A 24,273-nucleotide genomic window follows, 5' to 3' on the forward strand; every position below is an offset into this window, starting at 1 on the left:
ATAAGGCGAGACGAGACAGGAACTCACTCTTCTTCAATCTGAAGATGTCATAGAGGTAAGAACTCTCTAGTGATTGGCGGCTTTGCTTTTCTGGTCTTCAACTTGAACCCCAATATCTGCCTGTGGGTTCTTATTAATCATGCTACACTGGAGCTCAGGCAGTGCAGCAGTCTACCCTTGCTGTGGTGATGGTACAATGATGAACTTGAGATGTAATCAGAGATAAAACATTTCCCAGGGATGCTGTCAGGGAAGCAGAAGCTCTTCCCATGCTAGCCTGGGCCTGGAGAGGGTATACAGTCTGGAGTGGTGTTTTCCATGAAGTTGAAATTGTCCATTGAGATCTTACAGTAGGAGAGTGATGTGGGATTCCCCTCTGTATAGTGTGAATATGTTTTATTACCATTGGTTAATAAAAAATCTATTCGAGTCAGTGGCTTAGCAGAGTAAAGACACACAGGAAATCTGAACAGAGATAGAAGAGAGAGTAGTAGGCAGAGTCAAGGAGATACCATGTAGCTGCCTAAGGAGAAAGATTCAGCAGACAGAACCTTACCCAGTAAGCCACAGCCTCATGGCGATGCACATATTAACAGAAATGGGTTAATTTAAGATGTAAGAGTTAGTTAATAAGAAGCCCAAGCTAATAGGCCAAACTGTGTTGTAATTAATATAGTTTCTGTGTGATTATTCGGGTCTGGGTGGCCTGGAAATGAACAAGCAGTCTCTGTTTACAAATGGTGCCCAATATTGGTCAATTACATCCACATAAAAACTAAGAGATCTTGGGAAGGAATTCTAAAAGAACAGAGTTAAGCATAGCTTCTTGGTAGCCACATTTTTTAAAGATAGACTCTGCTGACAGTGAACAGAGGTGCGGCTCCTTTAAGTTGAGCATGAAAAAGATTCTTTATAGAGTTTGTTAGCCATTTGGGCAAGAAACTGCTCTTGCCTGGACTGCTTGACGGTATGCTGTATGAACTGGACATGCAGGACCCACAGAAAAATGACTGCTGAAGTTGCCTAAAGAGAGTGAGACAGTCCTTCAGGGTTCCTGCTTCATGAAAGAGTCTGCAAGACATTCTGCAGAACACAGAAGAAAGTAACTGATGAACTGCCAATATAGGCAAAGCAGTCTTTCAAATTTCCTGCTTCATGGAAAAATCTATCAGCTACTGTAGGCTGAAGATTGGTGCCCCAATGTTATAGAAGAACTTTGGGTGACTGACCAAACAGCCAAATGTCTCTGTCAATTCTAGAGTTTTGGAAGTTGCTTACAATGCACTTCCTGTTTACTTAGGTAATATTATATCCTTCTGGGGTCTTTGAACAGTTGAAAACAGATAGTTATAGTTTTCCTTAGTTATAATAAAAGATAAATTAGCGGTGGTGGCGCACGCCTTTAATCCCAACACTTGGGAGACAGAGGCAGGCGGATCTCTATGAGTTCGAGGCCAGCCTGGTCTACAAGAGCTAGTTCCCGGACAGGGACCAAAAACTACGGAGAAACCCTGTCTCAAAAATTCAAAATAAATAAATAAATTCAAAAAATAAATAAAAGATAAATTAGTTATAAAACTTTAGATTCACAAAGAAATATTTTAACTGCAATTCTTGCTTGATACCTGTTTTGTTATATGTAATTTTACTCTGTTAAAGTTAAAAGTTTCCTTTTTATTTAGACAGAAAAGGGGAGATGATATGAGAGTCCCCTTTGTATACTGTGAATATATTTTATTGCCATTGGTTAATAAAGAAGCTGTTTCAGCCAATGGCTTAGCAGAGTAAAGCCAGGCAGGAAATCTGAACAGAGGTAAAGAGAGAAGAGTAGGCAGAGCCAAGGAGATGCCATGTAGCTGCCTAAGGAGAAAGACTCAGAAGACAGAACCTTACCCAGTAAGCCACAGCCTCATGGTGATACACAGATTAATAGAAATGGGTTAATTTAAGATGTAAGAGTTAGTTAATAAGAAGCCTGAGCTAATAGGCCAAACAATGTTGTAATTAATATAGTTTCTGTGTGATTATTCGGGTCTGGGCAGCTGGGAAATGAACGAGCAGTCTCCGTTTACAGGAGAGAAGCCAAGGCAGATAAGTGACAGATGATGTATGGATTGAGGGATGGAAAGATGAAGATGGATGACAGATCAATAGATGGTGGCGGGATATTTTAAGAAGCTAGGTCATCAAGTTGTGGTAATATTGATAAACTGGGCCTCTGTAACCATCCTAGAGGTGCACTGACGGGTTCTTTTGTGTAAATAAATTTGAATTGGAGCAAGACTTTCTTTAGCTTTCACTCCAACCTGAAGACAATATGGAGCAAAACAATGGCAGGACTTGAAGAGTCTTTGAGGGATGGATGACTGGATTGGGAACCAGAGCCTTGCGTAAACACCCACCACAGAACTCCTCCCAGTCTGCCAAGTGAGGAACACAACCAGAGACCACTTACAGGCCACCACACCATGTTGCCTCCAGCCAGGAAGTAGCCTTTCACTGTGTCCCTCTTGGTCTTCACCGTGGACTGCAAGGAAGGAGAGGGCTGGTGAGGAGAACGCCAGTGCTCAGGCATCCGAAGAGGGTGGGGGCTGTGAATGGGGAGGCCATGGAGCAAGATTCATTTTGTCTGACTGAAACTTCAATGTGAATGTCTTAAGGCAGACCTCAGACCTCATCTCTGGCCAGTGCAGCCCTGCCAGTCCCTGTGTCGTTTGTTTTTGTTGTTGCTGCTGGTGGTGTTTTGTTTGTTTGGTTTTTTTGTTTGTTTGTTTTGGTTTGGTTTTGGGTTTGGGTTTGGTTTGTTGAGACAAGGTTTCTCTGGCTTTGGATTCTGTCATGGAAGTTGCTTTGAGGACCAGGCTGACCTCAAACTCAGAGATCCACCTGCCTCTGCCTCCCAAGTGTTGGGATTAAAGGTGTGTGCCACCACCAGGCTCACAAGTTTGTGATAACCTACAGGATCCTCTAGACGTCTGAGCTGCAGATCAGTGGCTTGCCAGTGGCAGCTCATAAAGGATTTCATTGTTTTTAGTGTTCTAGAAAATGTTTCTGTAAGGTCTTTCACAAGCACCAGCTCAGATATATTTAAAATAATTACATTTTAAATAAATTAATTAGGAACTGTAATGAAAAGTTACAGCTGTGAATTACATTTTTTATTTTAAATTTTGAGATGAGTTTGCAATGTAGTACTGGCTGACCTGGAATTCACTATGTAGAGCAGGCTGGCATAACTCGGAGATCTGCCTGCCTCTGCCTCCTGAGTGCTGCGATTAAAGGTGTGCGCCATGCACAGCCAACAGCAGCTTCTTTTAATCCTCACCTACTCCTATGAGGTCGCTGTTTTGGGGCTGGTATCACAGTTGAAGAGGCTGTGGCTCAAGTTCCAGTCTATCTGGGCTGCCAGTACCCAGAGGTAGGGATCTGTAAACACCAAAATGCCTCTCTCACAGGTCTGGAGAGTTTGGGGTCAAGGGTCAAGGTGCCAGAAGGTTCATCCTCTGGAGAGGAACTGTCCCTCTAGATGCAGCCTTCTCTGTGTCCTCCCTCATGTGGGGAGAGAAGAGGGGCACAGAAAGGACTGGCTGTACCCATCTCTTGTCTAAGGTCGCCACGCTCCTGAAGTCTGCCTCTCACAGCCAATACACAATGTTAAATTCTAACACGAGGGCCTTGTGTAACTTAGACTTGGCCTCAAACTCTTGTGTAGCTGAAGGTGACCTTGAACTTCTGATCCTCGCGGTTTGCATCTCCAAGGGTCAGCACTATAGTTGTGCATCCGCCCAGTTTATGCTGCACTGGGGACCGAACCTAGGGCTTCACACACGCTAGGTACACAGTCTACCAACTGAGCTAGCCCATTAGCAATTCTCTTCTATCTAAAATTTTTAATTACAGTTATTAATGTATTCATTTGTGTTTGCGTGTGTGTATGTATGCACACATTAGTATGTGTGAACATGTAGTTGCCCTGGCAGATGTGTGGAAATCAGAAGACAGTTTGTGGAAGTCAGCTCTCTCCTTCCACCATGTGAGTTCTGGGGATCAAACTCAGGTTGCCAGACTTGGCAGCAATGACTTTACCCATTGATCCATCTTGCTCGATTCTACAAGTGATTTCTTTTCTTTTCTTTTTCTCCCTTTGGTTTTTCAGGACAGGGTTTCCCTGTGTAACAGCCTGACTGTCCTGGAACTTACTTTATAGACCAAGCTGGCCTCGAACTCACAGAGATCGGCCTGCTTCTAGGATTGAAGGTGTGTGCCACCACACCCAGCTACCCCATAAGTATTTCTTAAGCATACTCCCTGAAAGGGTGTCCAGCCTCATTCACTGTAAGTGAGTGTTAGCAATGTCCTGAGATATCCTTTCCCCATGTCAGGCTGGCAAAAATGAAATCAATGCACTGTTGCTAAGAGTGAGCAGGCTGGCATACATCACTCTGAGTGTGCAGACTAACGCCAGCCCAAGGAAGGCATGCCAGTGGCAGGAGGATCACAAGTTTGAAGCTAGACTGGGTTACGTAGCAAGGCATTGGCTACAAAGTACATATAATTTGTTCTGATTTGCTTTTAAACCTGGAAGAGTACATTAGTGAACAGTATGTCAAATGCTCACAAGTTAATAATAGTGCTCACCTATGAAGGGAATGGTCACAGTGGGACTTTATATAATATTTATTAAACTACTATTAATTTTGAACCATGTGACTATAGCTATATTACCATAAAAATGAACATACATACATACATGCATATACTTATATGCATACAACATACATATATACATGTGTGTGTATATGAGAGCATAGGCTTCAAAGTAAAGGAAATGCAGATTCTAGCTTCAAGTCTCATAATTTAGTATTAGACTAAAGAATCTAAATTCTGGCCAGGTGCTCAAGAAGCAGAGAAAGGCAGATCTCTGTGAGCTCAAGGCCAGCCTGGTCTACAAAAGCTACTTCCAGGACAGGCTCCAAAGCTACAGAGAAACCCTGTCTTGAAACAAAAAAAAATCTAAATTCTTTGGACCTAGGTTTCTTTTGTTTGTAAAATGATATAAGATCTTCCTTGAGGAGGGGCTGGAAAGATGACTCAGAGGTTAAGAGCACTGACTAAGTTCAATTCCCAACACCCACATGGCAACTCAACACCATCTGTAATGAGATCTGGTTCCCTCTTATGGCCTGTAGGCATTCATGCATTATATATATAATTTTTTAAAAAAATATCTTCCTTGAGGGGCTGGAGAGACAAATAAGTGGTTAAGAGTGCATATGGATCTCTCAGAGGACCAGAATTTGGTTCCCAGCACACACATCAGCTGACCCACAACCATCTATAACTCAGGGGACCCCACACTCCCTTTTGGCCTCTTCTGACTTTTGTGGGTACAATCAAACATGCACATTTGCATAGAGTAAGACAAATACTGTTTTTTTTTTTAAAAATACTAGTTTTCTAAAAAGAGATCTTCCTTGCAAATCACATGAAATAACAAGTGAACATGCATTGAGTTATTGACCAACACAAGTCAGTACACAGTGCATTTAAGAAAAAAAAAATTCCCGAACCTCCCATATTCTAACCAAGAGCTGCACCCCTAACATGTACCCCAAGCACTCTGCATATTTGGGGGGAATTTTTTTTCTGTGTATATCTGACTGGTCTGAAACTTGTTATAGAGGCCAGGCTGGCCTTGGACTCACAGAGATCACTTGCGTCCACACACTTCAAGTTCTAATTGCTGTAGTTCATTTCTTCCTCTCTCGGTATCTTATTTTCCCAAAGGATAGGGTTTACTTTGGAGTTCGACCAGATATTTCCTCCTCGCCCCATCTCTCACGTCATCTCCTGGCTTACCCATAATCCAACAGCCAGGACAAAGAGGAAGTACAGAACCAGGACAGCGATGTCCCCGGGCTCTAGACTCTTCTGGGGGAAAGCCTCCAGGGCATCAGACTGTGGAGGCTGAGGGCTGAGGGCGCCACTCTCCATGGTGCTGAACAAAGTCCCTGTCCCGGGGAGAGCAAAGCAGTTAGATTCCAGATCCCAGAGCCCCTTCCCTCACTCCATCTGTGGCTTCCCCATGGAGCAGCAGCAGCAACTACAAAGACCTACCTGGATGGAGGTGTGGTGGAGCCAGCTTCAGGAAGTCAGGTCCATCCCCCCCACCACACCATTACCATCCACCCATCCTTCCACCCACCTAGAAAACACGAAGAAGATGCTCATATTGGTACAGTTGATTTGTTTGTTTGTTTTTGCTAACAATTCAACTTCTTGCTCAGCAGAATATAAAGAACAAACAATTCAAAGAGTACAGACAACACTGGGCAGGCTAGTAATCCCAGAACTCTAGAGACTGAGCCAAAAGGATTACTGGGTGTGAGGCTAACCTGGGCTAAATAGCACGATGCTGTTAAAAAGAGAATAAGATACATAAAGTCCCAGCATGCTTTTTGTCCCAGTCTGGTTTCTGTTGCTGTGGCAAACACCATGACCAAAAGTAACTTGGGAAAGAGTTTATCTTGTCTTTCATGCTACAGTTCATGACTGAGGAAAGAAAAGTCAGACCCCCCAATGCAGGAACAAAAGTAGAGACCATGGAGGAACACTGCTCACTGGCTTGCTCCTTCCCAGGGTCATGTTGAGCTACCTTTGTTATACAGTCCAGGTCTACCTCCCAGGGACGGCACTGCCCACAGCAGACTGGGCTTTCCCACATCAGTTAGCAAATAAGAAAATGTCTTGTATGGCCACAGGCTAATCCAATGGAGATAACTCCTCAACTGAGCTTCTCTCTTTCCAGGTATCTTAGTTTGTTTTCTCAGCTGTAATAAACACCACGGCCAAATGCAACTTGGTAAGTAAAGGGTTTATTTGGCTTACACTTCCATGTCACAGCCCATCACCGAGGGAGGTCAGGACAGGAGCTCATGCAAAGACCTGGAGGCAGGGGTTGTTGCAGAGGCCATAAGGGTGCTGCTTCCTGGCTTGCTCAGACTTCTTTCTTAGACCACCCAGGACCGCTTACCTAGGGGTGGCATTGCCCATAGTGGTCTGGACCCTTCCACAGTCAAGAAAATGCCCCACAGACTTGCCCCAGGGCCAATCTGATGAAGACAATTTCTCTGAAAGTCCCTCTTCCTACATATGTCTAAATTTGTGTTGAAAAGACAAAAAAGAAGAAAAAAAAACCAGTCTGCATACTCTTCTACTTGGTAAGCATGTGGCCTACAGTGAGTAAAATGGGAAGAGTTGGCCAGACACGGTAGTCTTGTTCTAACACTGCATCTGCCTATTAATTGCAAGCATTTTGGGGGGGCGGGGTGGGTTGTAGACCAGGCTGGCCTCGAACTCACAAAGATCCACCTGTCTCTGCCTCCCGAGTGCTGGGACTAAAGGCGTGCGCCACCACCGATCGGCATAATTGCATACACCCATACAGCACTTGCGGCCTGCTTGGACTCCCTCTAAGTGTTTTCTACCCTGCAAAGCGAACACTTTCGTTATCATCCTCATTTTGTAGAAGGAGTTAGAAATGTTAACTATCTTGCCCAGGTAACACAGCTCAAGTGGAAGGATTCGGATTTGAACCTGAATAACCTTGCTCGAGAATCCATGCTTTCAAATACTATTAGAAACCATTTCACTGGAGATTGCTCTTCTGTGGACATTCTAAGAGAGTCCTTTGATAGTCAAAATAATGACCCCAAAGGTATGTACGTTTAATCTCCAGAACCTGTGACTGTGTGGTGTTCACAGAGAGAAATAAGACCGCTACCCAGCTGACCTTAAAATAGGCAAGTACCTTGGAACATCTAATGCAATCACAAATGACACCGAATCAGAGGGGCCAGAGAGGTGACAGCCTTAGAAGTGTGCAGTTTGGCATTGCTGGCTTTGGACACGGGATGAAGGGGCCCTGAACCAAAGAGTGCAGGTGGCTTCTAGAAGCTGACAAAGCAAATGAGCAGACTGGCCCATGGCCTCCAGAAAGAACTCAGCTCTGCTGAGGCCTGTGTGTGTGGTGGAGGGTGTGCAAGTCATATGTGTGTGCCTGTGTGTGGTAGAATGTGCGCAGGCTGTGGATGGGCCTGTGTGTGTGTGTGTGTGTGTGTGTGTGTGTGTGTGCCGTTGCACAGACCCGGGGGAAGGGGGGATACAGAGGTCAGCATTAGGTGTCTTCATTTTTGGGCTTTCCACCTTATTTTTTGAGATAAGGTCTCTCATTGAACCTGGAGCTGACCCAGTGCCTAGACTGGCTACCCAGAAAGCCCCAGGGATCTGCCTGTCTCTGACCTTCTCAGAGCTTACAGATATTACAAGCATCATAGGCGTGCAGCACACAGCTTTATGTAGGGGTACTGGGGATCTGAACTCAGGTCCTCATTCTTGCACATTATGTACTTTACCCACTGAGCTGTCTCCCTAGTCTTTGCTGACAACTAGATTTGAGCCCAGTAAGGCCCATCTAGCACTTTGAACTCAAGATAATAAGAGTGGATTGATTTAGCCACTGAGTCTGGGATAACAGGCTGCAGCAACAATGAGAAACCAGCAAAATCCCTTAGGTGGTTCTAACTGGGCATGGGCATAATTATGACATTCCCTATCAGCTGTGGGGTAAGGAGTGGCCAGCCCTGACAGTCCCTGGTGTGCAGTCCTGTACTGAAACAAATTCCCGCTGGGCGGTGGTGGGCCCACGCCTTTAATCCCAGTACTCGGGAGGCAGAGGCAGGTGGATCTCTGTGAGTTCGAGGCTAGCCTGGTCTACAAGAGCTAGTTCCAGGACAGGAACCAAAAGCTACGGAGAAACCCTGTCTCAAAGAATCCAAAAAAAAAAAAAAAAAAAAATTCCCCAGAGACAGTGACAGTTTATGACAAATGGAGAGACTCAGACAAACCAGATCTTTAAAGAATCCAAGTTCTCGCCCAAGCAGTGGTGGCACTCACCTTTAATCCCAGCACTCAGGAAGCAGAGGCCGGCAGATCTCTGTGAATTCAAGGCTAACCTGGTCTACAGAGTGAGTTCCAGGATAGCCAGAGCTACTACATACAGAGAAACCCTGTCTCAAAGAAACAAACAAGTAAAATGTTAAGAATTTAAGCTCTGGGGCTGGGGGTGGTCACTGGTAAAGCGCTTTCCGTATGAGCGTGAGGGCCTGAGTTTGATCCTCAGTATTGCAGTGAAACACACAACAAAACAAAAACTGGGCTTAGTGATCTGATCTTGTCATCTAGGCTCTTGGGAGGCAGAAACAGGAAAATCTCTGGGGCTCGCAAGCCAGTCAGGCTAGCCTAATTGTGAGACACAGGTCCCAGTGAGACGCCATCTCAAAAAAGCAAGGTGTGTGGTCCTCGAAGAGAGACTTTTGGAGTTGATCCAACTTGACTTCTAGCATCCACTTGCATGTGCACACAAGTGCATACATACTTGCATACATGACCTTGTATATGCACCAAAGGGAGGAGGGAGGGAGGAGGGAAGAAGGAGGGAAGGGAAAGAGGGAGGGAGGGAAAGAGAGAATGAAAGAAAGAAGGAAGGAAGGAAGGAAAGAAAGAAAAAGAGAAAGAAAGAAAGAAAGAGAAAGAAAGAAAAACAAATTTACAACTGAGCTATCGCTATCACTATGGTAACCATGCTTCTAATTTAAAAATCTTAGAAAAATATTGTAGAAGATATTATGAATAATAAAAACAAGTACATGGCTGAGTATGGTGGCCCACACCTTTAATCCCAACAGTTGGGAGACAGAAGCAGAAGGATTTCTGTGAGTTTGAGGCTAGCCTGGTCTATGTAGTGAATTCCAGTACATCCAGGACTATGTAGAGTGACCCTATCTCAGAAAAAACAAAGAAACAAACAAAAAACCCAAAATTGGGCCGGGCGGTGGTGGCGCACGCCTTTAATCCCAGGCAGAGGCAGGCAGATCTCTGTGAGTTCGAGGCCAGCGTGGTCTACAAGAGCTAGTTCCAGGACAGAATCCAAAGCTATGGAAAAACCTTATCTCAAACAAACAAACAAAAAACCAAAACAAGTACACACGTATCTCTCATAAATTGGAGAAGGTTCTAGATATTGCAAACATGTCTTTTGCTCACATGACTATCTGGGATGTCTGGAAACCTTAGCTATGAAGTAGTTCTGGGCATTGCAACACATGTTGCAACTGGTCTCTACATACTACGTGCCTAGTGCTATAAACTGTCACAATCAAAATGCTCTCACATCCTGAAAGACCAACATCCCCAAAGCACACCTTTGCTCCAGGCTAAAGAATGTCATCAAAGAATTTTTAATAAAGAAGTGGGGGGCCTGGAAAAGTGGCTCAGTGGTGGAACGCTTGCCTAGTGTGTGCAAGGCCGTAGGTTCCATTCCCAGCCCTGCAGTATTGCTGACGGTAATAATAAGGCGATGATGTGAGCAGCTGAGGGTGAAGAAATACATCGTCCAGGCAGAGCCATGGGCTCTTCACGCTCACCTTCCTGCCCACCTCTGGCTGCTACCTTAGCCTATCTCTTCACCCTCAGCTGCTGCTATAACAAAACACCTTAGCCTGAATACATTTTTAAAGGTTGATTTTATGTGTACATACTTGTGCCTGAGCGTATGTATGTGAGCCATTTGCATGCCACTGTCTGCAAGGCCAGAAGAAGGTGCCAGAGCTGCTGGAACTGGAATTACAGGTGGTGGGGAGCTGCCTGATAGGAGTGGGGGGAACCGAACCCAGGTGCTTTGCTGGAGCAGCAAGGGCTCTGAACGACTGGGTCATCTCTCCAGCCCCCAGAAAAAGTTCTCAATGGCATGACTTTGTTGACCGCAGCTCTAGAGGCCTCGGAGCCCACGATCAAGGCGATGACTGATTTGCTGTCTGGCGAAGGCTGATCTCCTTTAAATGCCTTTTCTGCCTCCTCCCAGGGTGGAAAGAGCAAGCAGCCTCCACAGCAAGCTTCTCTTATAAGGAAACCAATCCCATTTGTGAGGGTTTTGCTAATATGACCTAAGCACCTCTCAACAGCCCCATCCCTTATCACTATAGATAGCAATGGGGCTTGGGTTGTGACCTATGAACTCTTAAGGAGACACCACAGCGCAGGGAGAGAAGTAGAGAAATTATTGGGAATTTGCTGATAAGACTTGGTGATGGGGTAAGAGGGACAGGGAAACTGGGTCCTGCTTCTGCTAGGAGCTGCAGAGAGCCCAGGTCACTTGAGCAGGATACACCTGGTCTTTAGAGCTGACTTTCTCTTTCTCAGTGCTATTGACATTTTGGGTGGTTTGCTTGTTTTGCTTTGACTTTTAGAATAGGTCTAAGCACCTTGGCAGGGTCTTCTTAGTTCTTAGAGCTGGCTTTCTCTTTCTCAGTGCCATTGACTTTTTGAGTGGTTTATTTCTTTTGCTTTTGCTTCTAGAATGGATCCTGCTATATAGTGCAGCCTGAATCACTATGTAGCCCAGGCTGGCTCTGAACCTGCTGTGATTCTGCATCAGCATTGCCCAGCCTGCTATTGACATGTTAGACTGCTTGTTTATTTATGTGTTGTATGTGCCTGTATTACATCCATGTGTACATGTGTCTACTCATGTGTGGAGTTCCAGGCCTTTGTAGGAATGTCTGGTTTGTCATGAGGGTGCTGGGAACCAAACATGGATCTTCTGGAAGAGCAGTAGATACTTACACTTGCTGAGTCATCTCTCTAGTTCCCAAATTCCATTTTCTTTATATCATCCAGATTCACCCTCAGATCGTGTCCGTGCCCTCCCCCCTCACACTCTGCCCACCCACATCCTTTTTGAGACCTGAACCCCTAACCACTCCCTCCAAAGTAGTTCTCCGGCAAGAATCCATACAGGAGATGCTGCTCCAGGCCCTGCAAGGCCCCCTCGACCAGCCTTGACAGTCTCTCCCTAGGTAGAACCTTGCTTTTAGTCCTGATGCAGTGATGGTCCCAGCTTTTTAGACCTGGGCCTGGAGGCCTTCTCAAAGGAAGAGAAGACAAGAGAGAGTGCCCATATAAGCTCTTATGGTGAAGAAGGAAGCAAGAAGGGGAGGAAGGAAGGCCCCTGGAAAGATGGGCATTGTGTCTCATGTCCTAACACGTAAGGAAGGAACAGGCAAATGCCCATCCAGCTCTGCCCTCACCTGAGGCCCAGCCAGGTCAGAAATTTATGATCCTTGACCCCTGAGGAATGGGATGATGATATCCGAGCCATGGTATTGTATTGAACCAGAGACAGGATTTAGAGTGGGGGTGGGATTTTACAGGTTCCAGCGTGGAGAGACTGGAGGCTTGGAGAGGAGCTCCACGGAATTTGGGTGCAATCTCAAGGGTCAAAACCCCACTGGGTAGAAAATGTTCTCTCTGACTTTAAAGGTAAGGAAGCTGTGGGTCCTAGGGACAAAGCATCCTGTCTGAAGTCACACAGCTCGTGAGTGGACCTGGAGCCCAGCTCAACTGATCAGCTGCTCCAAAAACAGGGGACCCTGGGTAAGCATAGGATGTAGCTACAGGTTGGGATAGTTGCTATACCTTGGAAAGGGGTAGATGGATCTAGAAAATAGGTCTGGAAAAGGAGGGAAGCTAGAAGGAGGAGGGATAGTAGCCTTCTGCTCTGAGCCCTCAGGGCCATCCCTGTCCCCAGCCCCACCCCCAGGCCCCTTCCTGCGCATTGCTTGCCAGGCACTGAGGGGCCCTGCAGATAAACAAGTCTTTCATCATTGCAGGGGAGGCTGGCACAGCTTCTAAGTGATTCAGAAGTGGAGCTAGGAGACCACATCTTCATGGTGCGGACAGGAGATGGACCAGATGCTTGGAACCCAGAGCTGCCGCGTGCCTGCCTGCAGCTTCCTTGACATTCAGCACACAGCTGTGTGACCTCACTGTGACTAACGTAGGTGCAGAGTATATCACACACTCTCTCATTTCACCCTCCTGGTCACACCTCCAGCTCACAGAAACAAGATACCAAGAGGCCAAAGTGAGCCGGGTCAGACCCTGCACGTGCCACAGTCAAGGCCATAGGTGCTACTGGAATATCATGTCAGGTAGAAGGTCTTTGTGTTTCCAGGCAACTGTCTGTCTTGCTCCCCGCCCCACACCTTTCTCTCCTGTCCCTCCTTTTCTCCCTTTATCTCTGCTCTTTTCCCACAAACGCTCATTAGGTACCACTGCATTTTCTTTGTGCTAAGAACTGGTACTCAGTAAAGTATTTGTCAAGCCCCAGCTATGTTATGCCATGTTATGCGCTGGACATGCACTAAGATATTTAAAGTGTTCTATCTACTTACTTTACATGTGTGTGCCTGCCTGGGTGCATGTATGTGCATATGTGCACCACGTAAGTGCATGAGGTCAGGAGGGAGTGCTAGATCCTCTGGCACCAGGGTTATAGGATGTTATGAGCCAGGAACAGAACCCAAGTCCTCTGGAAGAGCAGCAAGGGCTCTTAATCACTGAGCCATCTCTCTAGCCCCTCAGTAAGACATTTATTTAGTGGGTACCAGCTGTGTGTCAGGCCCTGTGTTAGGCCCTGGAAGTTCAGTGGAACATCATTAGATATTATCTCTGTGTTAGACTCTACATGGTGAGCTCTATCAGACTTCGGGGGCTCAGCAGAGCAAGTATTTATCAGGTACTAGCTGTGTGCCAAGTTCTTGACATCTAGGAAGGCAACCTTGCTCCCATCCTCATGAGTTTTCTCCACAGTCCCTTGCCATGCTGTGGCTACCCAGAACCGCTCAGTACAATGGCCTCCACTCAGCACCTTCTGCGCAGAGCACCATGGTTGCTGATCTCAGCCTGCCTTAGAGGGCCAAGTGACGGTGGGCCCCGAGGTTCTCTTCTCAGAGCCCCTGCCAGCTCCCTTCCTGAGGGGTGGGGTGAGGGCAGAGTCCTGACAAAGGCGTTCTTTGCAAACAGAACAGGCTGCCCTTGAGGTTGCCTAGTGGCCAGAGCACAAAAGGAAGCTCAGTTAAACAGGGACAGCTCCCACCCTTCCCTTCTGGCCTTTTACACAGTGATTATGCTATGGGAGATGTGAAAATTTTCCATGCCACAGTGCAAGGGCCAATAGAACCAGAGCAGGCAAGCAGGCTAGCGGGTCAGGGCCACAGGTAGCCATCTGTATTTGCTCCTTTTTGTTCTGTCTCAGCCTGGCCCCTCTGTGTGCCTGCTGAGGAGGGTCACATTTTTTTTTTAATTTATAACTTATGTGTGTTTCAAACTTTTCACAACGGGTGGAAAAGAAGTGTTACCCATGACCTAGTGTTCGTAGCCTCCCTTGTATGTTAGAGACACTCCTGACGTGAAGTGTCAAGCTTGATACTTCTGCCAAGGCACTGGCAAGTTTCCCAGAAAAAAAAAGACAAAAGGGGAGGCAGGAAGTGGTTCCCTTGCACCACGGAAAAAATGACAGCTACCATCTAGTTACAGATTTTAACTATGGGCCAAGACTCCCCGGGAAATAGATGTGTCATTGTAAACCAGCTGTGCAGACTTCAGGACCTCAGCGCCCTGGCTCTGATCTCACCTCTGTTTCCTCTGGCTGTGACATCAAGCAATAAGCTCCCCCCAAGGCTGTTCCCCAACTATAAGATGGGAACAACAGCCAGGGATCCATTACAGTAAACAAATAAGCTGTACCACATCATTTAGAAGAGGATGTTTGATGTGTTCACAGCCTTCAAATGCCGGCAGTGAGGAAGAAGGAAGAGCATGGACTTAGCCGTCAGGGAGACCTGGCCACTGACGAGTGAATCTCACTAGTAACCCAGCTGTATGAGGTCAGGCCTTTGAGTAACCCCCCCCCCGCCCCACGGAACAGGTAAAGCGAAGGCCATGCCTCTGGTAAATGACTGAATGAGGCTCCAGCCTGGGTTTAACTCCTCGACTTCTACCCACCATCAGATAGAAACCCCTGGCAGGAGAATTCCGAATGTGACATCAAGCCTTGATCTGGAGCCACTCATACCCTCCTTCCTGCTCCTCAGCAGTCATGGCTGTGGAGGAACCTATAGCTTCAAAACCCCAAGCTGGCCTTTTGACTGGCCTGGTCTAGGGAGTTGGTGGTTGGCCATCCTAGCTACAGGGAGTGGCGCCACTGCAAGGCCAAGAAGGATGAAGTGGCCTAGGGCTACCACAAGAAGGGGTTCACTGGCCTCTGTGGCTTCTGGCCTCTTGATGCTTGGCATAGGACTGTAGACTGTAGAAAGGGCTGAAGGTAGACTCTGGGACTTTGGGCTGGCTCATCCCAGCCCATTAGGAAAAACCACAGCTCTGCTGGTGAAGGGAGAATTTCTAAGCATGGCAGAGCAAGGCATTGTGCCCCAATGGGCCACAGAGGGTGACAGATGGGTGTGCAGGGGAACTAGGTGATTTACCTATCCATTCAGTCACGGCTCTGTTCTGAAATAGCAGAGTAGAAGTCACAGGACATGGTCATTCAAATGCCAACGTGGCATCTCATAGAGACGCCTCCAGATATTCAAAGTCAGCGTGCCCCGGCCAGAGACCAAACTCACCATTAGGAACGCAGGTGCCTCTACCACTCTGGCCATGTCACTAGCCACTCACACTTGAAGAGCCCAAACATCCTTAAGTCATGTCCATCCGTGGATCCAATCATCCACCAGCTTTTTAATCCCTCTTTCATGCGTTTACCCGCTCGAGAATCCACCTGTCCACCTATCCACACATCCACGCATCCATCAGTACGCCTCACCATCCATTCAACAGGTGACATATGAGCACTTGGTGTGCCGAGCACTGTGTCCAAGAACCAAAAATATCGTGGCATACAGATATCCATTAAATAATTTATCATGTCCTTAGCAACTTCCTAAATCTAGTCAACTCTAGCTCTATTCTCTTTTACTTCCAAAACAAACCTCAAATCTGCTCATTTCATTTAAATCACCATCATACCAGCCACCTTCACTCTGGTCCAGCCCGGAGCAAGGAGTTACGATCTTCCTACCCACTGTTAATTTAGATTCCTTTTAACCTCTCCCTTCTATGGAAGCCAAAGAGGTATTTGAACATAAATCAGATCACTTGCTTGCTTCTTTCTATTCCGTGAAAGTTATCTATGACCTCAGGGTCTTCGGCTACCCATTCACTCTGATACACTTTCCCCCTACCTCCTCACTATTTAAATGCCAACTGCCTTCTCCTGGTCTCTGTCAGGTCCCCAAGTTATTTCCTTTCACACCAAATGTGATTTGACTCTGTGGTTTAATGAAACGTGGCCCATGATCTATAGAACTCTCCTGTAGCTCCTTGTCTCACGGCACTGTAAACACCAGGAAGGCAGGGATGATTCGTCTGTCTCATCTTGTGCCCCCAAAGCAGACACTCCATAAACTCCGGTCTTGCAAACAAATATCCCAAGAGCAGCATTTCTCCAAGTCAGAGGTCCAGAACCACCATTTCCCAGAGCTGACCAGCTCATAGCCACGGGGGCTGGGTCTCAGCTTTGCCCTAAGCTCTGTTCCTGGAGTGTATTCAGTGGCCTTAGGGTATGTCTGTGTACCCACCCTCCCTGGCAGCTGTGCAGTTGGAAGAGATCCCAGAAGGGCAGGTGGGCATGCAGGTGGGCCATGACTTCGTCTTTGCTCATTATCAGCAGTAACACATCCTTCCATCCCAGCTTCCTGTGACCCCCGCAACTCTTTTCCCTTCCTTAGCTCTCAGGAGCCTGCTCTGCCACACCTGGGGGCTGGGCCAGGCTGACCTCCAAATCCTCATCTGACTGATAAGGCTCCCAAGGCTCCCATTCCTCAATGTCCCTGAACTTGGTGATGTGGAAGAACTGAGGGCCCCTGGCCTTTGCTACTGATACCCCCAAACCACCTTCTGCAGGCCAGGAACAAACGAACCTTCTCTGACTCCCATGAAGTTCACAGGTGGGACCCCTGTCAGAGTGGTTGTCCAGTCCTTGGACCCGAAGGGCTTCTCAGTTTGGAGAGTGAGTGTCTTGGGGAGGAGGGATCTTACCTTCTTCTGAACGCAGACTCTGCTGCCCTAGGCTCTTAGGGACTTCAGAGGCAGAAAGCAATGGCTGGGAGAAGAGAGACCCCTAGGATTTCTTGTCCTTTGCAGCAGAGAGTGGCAGGGACAGCAGGGGTTCTGCCTCCTTGCCTGTTGCTGAGAAAGGTTCCACACAGGTCAAACTCCAAACTCCAGCTTCGGCAGCAGCAGCAGTTTTAAAGGAAGCCTGGATGATCTCCTCAGAACCCTTGAACTCTGAGCAGGCCCCTGCAAGGGAAGGGGCCTGCCCTGCTCTCACTGGGCCTTGGCCAGTGCCCTCACCTGGCAGGGGGCCCATGGCCTGGAGAGGCAGGGGAGACTGGAGCCTGGGCTCTGGGCTGCCTTTCTCCCCCACTCTCCCGCCTCCCCTCCACTCTGGGAGTAGGGGCAGCCTTAGGACAGCTGGAGGAGGAGGGGGAGGAGGGGGTGCAGGAGACAAAAGGGACATGCCCAGAAGGACTTTTCCAGCCCCAACCACTGACAGTAGCAGTCAGTGTGGCCGTAACTGTTTTTTCATCTCTTCAGACTGAAGCAGGGCAGGCACACGGCATCTAGACAGTGCTGAGCACTGAGCCACGGACAAAGCGCACATAGCAGGCAGTACTCCAGGGTAGTCAGGAGAAGAGCTGCAAAGCTTCCCGCTGCTCGGGGCTGCAAACACTTGCATTTCTAGCATTTGCAGATTGCTATGCTTAACCTTCACCATCGGTGTACCTGGATTACAAACCAACTAGGTGAGACCCATCCTTATGTCTCCATCCGTATATCTGCCTGGATGTTTCCAGAGAGGTGTAACCCGGAAAACCTACCCTGAATGTGGGCAGCACCGTCCTATGGGATGAGTTAAAAAGAAAGCAGGAGAGGAGGGTTATGCAAGCTTTGACCTGAGCTCTGAGCCCCCAGCTTCCATGAAAAGAACTGGGCATCAAGGGCATGTCTGGAATCCCAGCACTAGAAGGAGGAGACAGTGGGCCAGCCTGTCTATCGATCAATGAGCTTCAGGTTTAGCGACTCTGCCTCAAAAAATAAGGTAGTAGAAGGGTGTAGTGGTGCATGTCTTTAATCCCAGCACTGGGGAGACAGGGCAAGCAGATCTCTGTGGTTTTGAAGCCAGTCTGGTCTACACAGTGAGTTCTAGGATAGTCATAGCTATATAGTGAGATATTTTGAAAACTATCATCATCATGTAGCCAATGACAGAGGAAGGCACCTGACTTCAACCTCTGGCTTCTATACGTGTGTGAGGGTGAGTGCACACACACACACACACACACACACACACACGTGAGCCGAGCACGTTCATCCTTCTCTGCCTCTTGACTCCGGGTACAACATGACTTGCGCCTCCCGCTGCTGCCGCTTTGAAGCCAGATGACTTCATCACTGCAGTTCAATTTGCTTTTGTCAGCTACGTTTGTCATAGCGACCCAAAGCACAGCTCGAGACTCCATCCTGAGTGTCCCTCCTTTCTAGAGTAATACAAAGAGCTGGCCACAGCAGGCATACATCACGAGACAGTCACGGCTGGAGTGCAATTGTGGCTACATTCTCTCTCTGTGCCTGCCCTGGCATAGAGTAGACTGCAGGCAAGAGAAGCACAAGCTTGTGTCTGCCCACACCAGGTTCTGTTCTAAGTGCTTGATGTGTGTGTGTGTGTGTGTGTGTGTGTCTGTATTTCCAACAGACTCTGAGGAAGGTCCTGTTAGTATGCCCATTTTCCTGGCCAGGATCCAGGTAGGGAAAGGTGACTATCCAGCTAATACAAATGGCAGAGCTAAGGTGTAAATGCAGACCAAGGAATTCTAGAGTCTTCAGAGGGCAGAGGCAGTGACTTGGAGGTGTGTGCAGCTTGGCAGAAGGGACCTGGTGTTGTGCGTTGGTCCTGAGGGCAGAGCCTGCCAGAGAGAGAGATTTTCAAAAGGAGCTGCTGAGACTGGAAGTCAGGGACCTGTAATCTGTGGCTGGAGGACACAGCACCGGGGACAGAAGTGGGTTGTTGAGGATGACACATTGCAGCCCCAATCCAGTCCTAACTTCTTTGAGCACATCTGGAGTGGGGAGAGGATGCTGGGAACAGGTTCCAGGAGCTTTCAGAGGAAGTCTGTATATCCAGCAAAGCAGGACACGGGGAACTGCCACCAACTGCAGTGAATGTACCCCATGGGAGGGAGCCACTCCCCAGTGGTGTCACAATTTAGGAACCTTTTGGAATGTTCTACAAAGCTCATGATTGTGGGGGCCAGGGCTGACCCATTCAGCATGGCTGTCACCTCCGACAGCTGCTCTGACTGCCAGGTTTCACTGCCTTTATCCAGTGATTAAGAATAGGTTAGAATGATGTTGTAGCTATTTAAGAGAACTATTTGGGTTTGCGGTCCATACCCCTCCCTGTTTCTGGGGCCTTTCTTTGATTAATTTTTGGTTTGCTTTATGTTTTTCAGTTAATGGCTTTCACTAAGGCTATTCACATACGTGTGTATGCTGTACTCCATTCACCCATCATCTTCCTCGGTCTCCCCTCCCCCATTGTACACCCTTCCCCTTCCCTGCATGCCCCATATATTTCCTTCCACTTGAAAACTCAATTAAGATCACCTACAAAGCAATGGGCTGCACAATGGCGTTCTCACACCTGCACCATTGTGCTCACCCAAGTCATCCTCTGCCTCCCTCCAGGAGATCTTTTCCTCCTCCCAGATGGGTAACATGTGCCCTTTTTCTTCCCTCTGCTTCCATTAAAGAGCTGTTCTCAAGATCCCCCCTCCCCAGTTTCTAGACCCCCCCACACATATAAGTTTAAATCTATGTCCTACATACAAGAAGAAACCTGTGTGTGAGGTACCTATCTTTCTTTGCCTCTGTCACCCCCTCTCGCTCCTCCTTCCCACTTGAATGAATGTGTTCATACCCCGGATGGCTCCTTCTGCTCCCTTGTCATACATATAGGCACACTTTTTTTTTCCAATCTGAATTGCACTTGTGAGAGAAAACATTGCTGTTTACCTTCCTGAGTCTGACTTATTATACTTAACATAATGCCCAGGTATGTTACCTACAAAACTGTCCAGATGCCCTCCCAGGTGGGCGTGTCTCCTGTGACACAGCGGTCCTGCCCCTAGATACCCCTCAAGGGCAGTGATAACTCGCCTCCTGCAAACACCCACACACAGCTGAGTTGTGGCAAAGCAGGAAAGTGACAGATGTCCTGGGTCAGGAGAGCAGGAAGCAGCGCAGGCACCTTGGGATACCATTCGAAACAGATGCGTAAGGGAATCCCACCAGGCTGCATAGGGTCTATGGCAGAACATTTGCCTAGCAAGTGCCGGGCCCTGCACTTCATCCCCAGCATAGCAAAACAAACACAGCAAACCAAGAACAAGCCACTGCAACTCACAATGTCAGCAGTGAGTTTCACAAACAAAAGAGCACACACCTGATACCTCAAGGACAGGAAGTTCAAAGGCTGGAAGGACCACAGTGGGAGACTGGAGTGGCTGAAAGTGGAACTCGGGGCACTCCCTCCACCGGTGGAGGAGAGAGAAAGTGTGTGTGTGTGTGTGTGTGTGTGTCTTTGTGTGTCTGTGTGATCCTCATGTGTCTTCCTCGGTCATTCTCCATCTTAGTTTTGAGACAAGGTCTGTATTAGTCAGAGTTCTCTGGAGTCACAGAACTTAGGGAATGAACCTCTCTCTCTATATATATCTATATCATCTATAGTGATAGAGATAGATAGATAGATAGATAGATAGATAGATAGATAGATGGAATTTAATAGAATTTATTAGAATGATTTACAGACTGCAGTCCAACAATGATGACTGGTCGTAAATGGAAAGTCCAAGAATCTAGAAGCTGTCCGGTCCCACGAGGCTGTGTCTCAGCTGGAACGGCCGTGCTGACGAGGCTAGGACAAGCAGGCAAAGCACAAATCCTTCCTTCTTCCATCCATTGTCCTTCTATAGGATTCCAGCAGAAGGTGTGCCCAGACTAAAGGTGTGCTTTACAGCCTCAAGGTCTGGATTAAAGTTGTCTTCCCCTGCCACACACACCCCTAACCCATCCCCGGCTCAAGGTCTGAATTAAAGGCCTGTGTCTTCCAGATCAAAGATTCTTCAAATCAAAGGCAGGTTGTCCCCTCGCCTCAAGATCTGGGTCACAGGTGTGCCCTCCATTTATGGATTATAATTCATTTCCGATAGAGTCAAATTGATAACCAAGAACAGCCATCACAGACAGTCTCTCTTAAGGAGCCAGGAACTTATCAGTTCAGCTGGCCGGCTGGCTGGTGCGCTCCAGGGATCCACCTATTCCTGCCCCCTGCCCGCTACCTTTAGCACTGATCACTGAATAGGTTGAGATATTGCATTTCACCATATTTAAAATTCTCCTTTACACATGGGAGCAAGGCTGGAGAGATGGCTCAGTGCTAGAGCAGATACTGCTTTTCCAGAGGACTAGAGTTCCGTTCCCAGCACCCACATCAGGCTGCTCCATGGGGATCTGCTACCTCTGGTCTCTATGGTAACCTGCACATCGCTATACGCATACACAGGCAGAGACACACCACTAAAAACAATACAAGGTTTTTAGGTGGAAACAACTGTGTGAATAAGCCTGGCTGGTGTGATTTCTGGTACCAGGTTGGTGGCAGCTCAGGTCCTTTCCAAGCTCTTTTCTCCCAGGTATTCACTGCTACTTAAGAATATGGGTCTCGAGGAACCAGAGTTCCTGATTTTTCAAGAGAAATTCCGAAGTCTAGATGAGTGGTTCTCAACCTTCCTACGGCTGTGACCCTTTAATACAGTTTTCCACATTGTAGTGACCCCCCCAACCACAAAATGATTTCGATGCTATTTCATAACTATAATTTTGCTACAGCTATGAATTATAATGTAAATACCTGACATGTGATCCCTGGTGGAGTCATGACCCACAGGTTGAGAACCATTGGTCTGGATTTTCTTTATTTTTTTTTTTAATGGACTCTCTTCATTGATATAGTTTGTTGTCTTAAAGTTAAAACAGAGTGTTTGTCATGGATATGCTGTACCTCTGAGCCTCCTGGACTCTCAGTCTCCAAGTACAAGGCTAAGCTCTGCATGAGCTTGTGATTCCTTCTCGAAATATCTGAAACTTCCACATCTTCTTCTTTCTCTGTTTCTTCTTCTGATGCTGGGGATAGAACCCAGGGCCTTGTGCATGCTGAGAAAGCATTCTATCCATGTATCCTGGGCTATGGATACAATACATCTACAATCTTTAAAAATATTTTCACTGGGCTGGGAGATGGCTCAATGTGTACAGTTGCTTATAGTGCAAATCTGAGGGCCAGAGTTCAAATCCCCAGCACCCATACCAAAGCTAGGCATAGCTGCATGTGCCTGTAACTCCAGGATTGAAAGGAGGAAGAGACAGATGAATCCCAAGAGCTCACTGACCATCCAGGCTAGCTGAAACAGTGCGTTTCCAGTGTAATGAGAGACTCTGTCTTAAAGTGGAGAGCAATAGAGGAAGATATCCACATCTGGAGGAAGACATTCACATCTTCCTCTGGACCTCCACATGTGCACACTCGTGTGCAGGCAACACACAGAAAGAAAGAAAGAAAGAAAGAAAGAAAGAAAGAAAGAAAGAAAGAAAGAAAGAAAGAAAGAAAGAAAGAAAGAAGAAAGAAAGAAAGAAAAGAAAGAAAGAAAGAAAGAAATCCACTTTCAACCACCCCACAGTGCTTTCTCCAGACATTGCTGTCTCTTGCCGCTGCAAGAGCCAGCCAAGTTGAAACAGACCAGCCTCCCTAGACATCAGGCAAGCATGAGAGAAAGAGTCCCAGCTGGGAGTAAAATGGGACATTTCCAGCCTAGTAACCGTGAGCTCCTCTGATGGATGTCATGAGACAGATGCTTAAGGGACCCACTTTGCAGGTGCAGGCTTCCAAACACTCCCTTGCAAACGGATGTCCACAGTGTAGCAGGTATCCAAAGGTGTGATAACAGTGAGAAAGACTCTCTGTGTGAAGAGCTAGCCTGCAAGGGGCTAGCCTTTGCTCTAGCACTCTCCCTGATGGGCCAAGAATTCCAAGGCTTATTCTTTCTCTTCAAAGAGAGAAAGCAACACTCTGGTTTTTAACCCAGACTGGTGCTGGTGGAAGCTGTTGGTTCACTATCTTCGTCTGCTTGTTGTTGTTGCTATAACTCGCTTTCAGAACCTGGATAACTTATGAAGCATAAAGACTTACTGTGCTCACGGTTCTGGGGGTTCGGTTTCAAGGTCTCACAGACCTGGTGCCTTGATCTACAGCAGCTGCAGGTGAATGAGGTCAGAGCCTAAGAGCAAATGCCTGAAGTATCCAGTGTTTTCCCATCTGAAGAGCTGTATGATAATAGTACCTAGATATTTCATCACGTAGATGTCATGAGATGCTGCCTATAACGTTCTTCCCATCCCCAAGGGGTCCTTTCTTTCTCATCTAATTTCATCATTAGCTCAGGAGCATTCTATGGAGTTCTGTAGGCAGAGTTTTCCTATTCCACAGCTGCTCTCAAATAGCTTAATATTAATTACAAATGTTTGGCCAATAGCTCAGGCTCTTAAAAGAGCCATGCCTCTGCTCCTTGCCAGCGAACAGAGCTCACCTGAGAAAATGCTGCTACCAAGAAGCAGTGCTTGACTCTGTTCTTTCGTGTGCTTAGAATCCTTTTCTAAAGTCTCTCAGGTTTTATGTGGATGTATGTGGCCCCACATTGGGCACCATATGTAGGCAGGGTTTTCCTGTCCTGCAGCCACTCTCAAAGGCTTAATATTAATTACAAATGCTTGGCCAATAGCTCAGGCTTGTTACTAGTTGTTACATTTAAACTAGCCCATATTTCTTGTCTATGTTCTACCATGTGACTCAAAACCTGTTACCTCATTTTCTACATGTCCTTCTTCCTCAGCAGCTGGCTAGAGTCTCCCTGACTCCACCCTTCTTCCTCCCATCATTCTCCTAGTTTGGTTGTCCCACCTATAACTCCTGCCTGGCTACTAGCCAATCAGCTTTTTATTAAGCCAATCCAAGTAACAAATCTTCACAGTGTACAAAAGGATTATCCCACAGCTGAGTTCTCCAGCAGCTGTGAGAATCCAGGCATCTTCTATGAAGCCAAGTCTTAAGGAAATTTGCAGAATCCAATGTTGTTGTGATTGTGCTATGAGGGATGCAGAGGCAGGGGGATCAGATGTTCAAAGCCATCTTGGGTTACA

General features: G+C 47.2%; 1 protein-coding gene across 1 annotated transcript in view; it reads right to left on the reverse strand.

Moving 5' to 3' along the window:
* Slc5a11 (solute carrier family 5 member 11) overlaps window positions 1-17,316 on the reverse strand; it is a 55,407-nt gene extending 38,091 nt beyond the window's left edge. The window contains exons 1-3 of the mRNA XM_057777830.1: window positions 16,999-17,316; window positions 5,860-6,011; window positions 2,456-2,527 (exon numbers count right to left, since the gene is read on the reverse strand). Of these exons, the coding sequence (XP_057633813.1) occupies window positions 2,456-2,527; window positions 5,860-5,994 (207 nt within the window). The 5' untranslated portion in view covers window positions 5,995-6,011; window positions 16,999-17,316. The remainder of the gene's footprint in view (window positions 1-2,455; window positions 2,528-5,859; window positions 6,012-16,998) is intronic.
* Window positions 17,317-24,273: the final 6,957 nt, after the last annotated feature.

The sequence above is a fragment of the Chionomys nivalis genome, chromosome 8 (assembly GCF_950005125.1).
Source record: "Chionomys nivalis chromosome 8, mChiNiv1.1, whole genome shotgun sequence".
In the NCBI taxonomy this organism is placed as follows: domain Eukaryota; kingdom Metazoa; phylum Chordata; class Mammalia; order Rodentia; family Cricetidae; genus Chionomys; species Chionomys nivalis.